Source organism: Nelusetta ayraudi, unplaced genomic scaffold, assembly GCF_046127955.1.
Source record: "Nelusetta ayraudi isolate G7.1 ecotype Tasmania unplaced genomic scaffold, CSIRO-AGI_Nayr_v1 ptg000018l, whole genome shotgun sequence".
In the NCBI taxonomy this organism is placed as follows: Eukaryota; Metazoa; Chordata; class Actinopteri; order Tetraodontiformes; family Monacanthidae; genus Nelusetta; species Nelusetta ayraudi.
In genome coordinates, this window is record NW_027466068.1 from 1,352,509 (window position 1) to 1,355,000 (window position 2,492).

The window sequence follows — 2,492 nt, forward strand, 5'->3', positions numbered from 1 at the left end:
AAATCTTTCCCTCTGCTCAGCACCTCCTGATTTCAGCCTTTTGCGTCTCTTTTTTTTTAGGTTTTTTTGTGTGAAAAAAAAACTAATTTTGAAGTTTTTTTAATTTCCTGTTCTCTTATTTTCTCGTTTCAGTGCTCGACCTTCAAACCGCAGCCGGCACTCATGGATGCTGGAAAGAAAAGAAAAAAACCCTCCTAACTAAACCACAACTTACAACAAACGTTGAGATAAAGACGGCGGCCGAATCCCAAAGTTGACCAATAAATCGGAAATGTGAAAACTCGACTGGTGCTTACAGATGCAAAAAACTGTATGATAATATCAGCTGGTGGGAATCAACAAGCGAGCGACGTTATTAGCCAAGTTAGCATCAGCCGGATCTGCAGACGTCTCACCATGCATGTATTATAAGAACTGGATACTGGACTTGGCAATAAGGTGGCGCACCAAACTTTCTCCAGTGGCCACTCAAGGTATTGCAGCCCAAAAAATTCCATGGAGCCCTCAAAGCTCCAAGCGGCTCACAGGATGACTGTCAACCGAAAGGTGATTCAGAGCAAATGTATCGATTGCAGATTTTTCACTTCTGGTCTTCAAAAAAAAAAAACAACAACAAAAAAAACAAGCTGTGACTGTCGAAGTCGTCTGGCTGCAGCATCTGCTCGCTCCACCAGGCCACCCAGTGTTAAGTTAAACTCAGTCTTTTTCTGAACACACTGTCACTCACTCACACACACACACACACACACACACACACACACACACACACTGTCTAGTCCTGATGTGCTGCTACTGTGAAGAAGACGAGGGCCACTTGTTAGCTCCGCTCGGCTGTCGACAACAGAGGAGGAAGAAGAGGCTGTGTATGTTGTCGCTACACACACCAACAAGAGGCGACAAACACCGACTGACACCGCAGCGCAGCAGCAGGTGGTCGACTCGTCGGCTGTCACTGTTGCATCTGTCATTGAGATTCAACATTCAAGAACTTTATTTGTCACGTGTTCATAGGATGTGCAGTGAAACGTAAACGTGGCAACGCTTCCCCGAGATGCAAACAGCAGAGTGATGTCCTCCCATTGGCTGGCAAGGCAGGCTGGAGGACGATGAAGATGATGGTGGTGATGGGGATGATGAAGATTGTGATGATGATGGTGGGGATGATGAAGATGAGGATGATGGTGATGATAATGAGGATGATGAAGACGATGATGGTGGTGATGATAATGAGGATGATGATGATGGCGATGTTGGGCGGACAAAGTCAACTCGGAGCGCACACAGCTGCTGCTGCGCGCGCACACACGCGCGGCCGCGGCGAGCTGAAGATGCTCCCTCCTCCTGCACGCGCTGCACAGTCCAGCACACGAGTCGCACGTTGCGCCACGCGGGTGTGGGGTCTTCCGGTCGGCAGCGGAGACGACGACGAGGAGGAGGAGCAGCAGCAGCAGGAGGCGCCGCCGCCGCGGAGCGCCAGGCTGTGACCGCGGACAGCTGCACCATGTCCGGGCAGGCGGAGGGTCGCTGCCGGTGGCTGCCGGGAGTCCTGCTGCTGGGCTGCTGCTGCTGCGTCTCCGTCAGAGGCAGAGGTAGGAGCCGCGTGCCCACATCATACCATCTCCACCTCCTTCTTTATTCCTCATTAGGAGCAATAGATTTTCCTACACGCGCGCGCGCGTTCCCTTCGCTTTTTCGATCTTTCTTTCCCCTCACATGAACACTTCTCTTCAGCGACTGTGTGAATCCGTTCGGTGCGCGAGCGCATGAGCAACAGGCGCGTCTCGCTCCGGGACTCCGCGCGCTCCGTCAACGGTGCTGCACGAGGCTCCCGAGCCGAGTGGCTGGAGCTGCACCTGCTGCTCCGGGCCAGCTCTCGCGCGCGCGCCTGTGTGTGTGTGCGTGTGCGTGCGCGTGCGCGCGCGCGTTCACCACCATAGTCCAGCTCCTCTTTGATGCTGATGAAGTGTGTGTGTGTGTGTGTACTTGTGTGCTCTCAGCCCCGTGCAGCTGCACTGGCAGCAGCAGCAGAGATTGAGGTCACAGCGTCACGACTCCTCTGAAACTCTGTAGCTGCTGGACGCTGTGAAGCAGCAGCTGCTGCTCCAGACACCTGAGCAGCAGCAGCAGCAGCTTCAGCTGGATACCCACCCGCTGCTGATGCTGCTGCTGTGGCCACTGTCAGAAGGAGAGACCATGATTTCAGCTGTGGTGGATGAAATGTGCTCCTCCTCCTTCCTCCTCTTCATCATCCTCCTCCTTCTCCAACCTCCCCTACTTTCTCCTCCTCCTCTTTCTCACTCTACTCTTCTTTGTTGTTCCTGCTTGGTTTTGGTTCCTTTGCTTGAGATTTTGGTGAAACACATTGATTCTTTAAACTGATTACAACACGGATGCAGGAACATTTGTCTCTCAGAGATCAGAGGCAGCAGGAAGTGCAGTGTAACACCTCACCTGCTCCCCGCTGGCCCCTAGAGGTTCATCTTCTCACCTTC

General features: G+C 52.9%; 1 protein-coding gene across 2 annotated transcripts in view; it reads left to right on the forward strand.

The window, feature by feature from the left end:
• The first annotated feature begins 1,198 nt into the window (after positions 1 to 1,198).
• Positions 1,199 to 2,492, forward strand: part of LOC142887798 (netrin receptor UNC5D-like) — a 29,074-nt gene continuing 27,780 nt past the window's right edge. For both annotated transcript variants that reach the window (XM_076025656.1, XM_076025657.1), the window contains exon 1: positions 1,199 to 1,589. In XM_076025656.1, the coding sequence (XP_075881771.1) occupies positions 1,502 to 1,589 (88 nt within the window). In that variant the 5' untranslated portion in view covers positions 1,199 to 1,501. The remainder of the gene's footprint in view (positions 1,590 to 2,492) is intronic.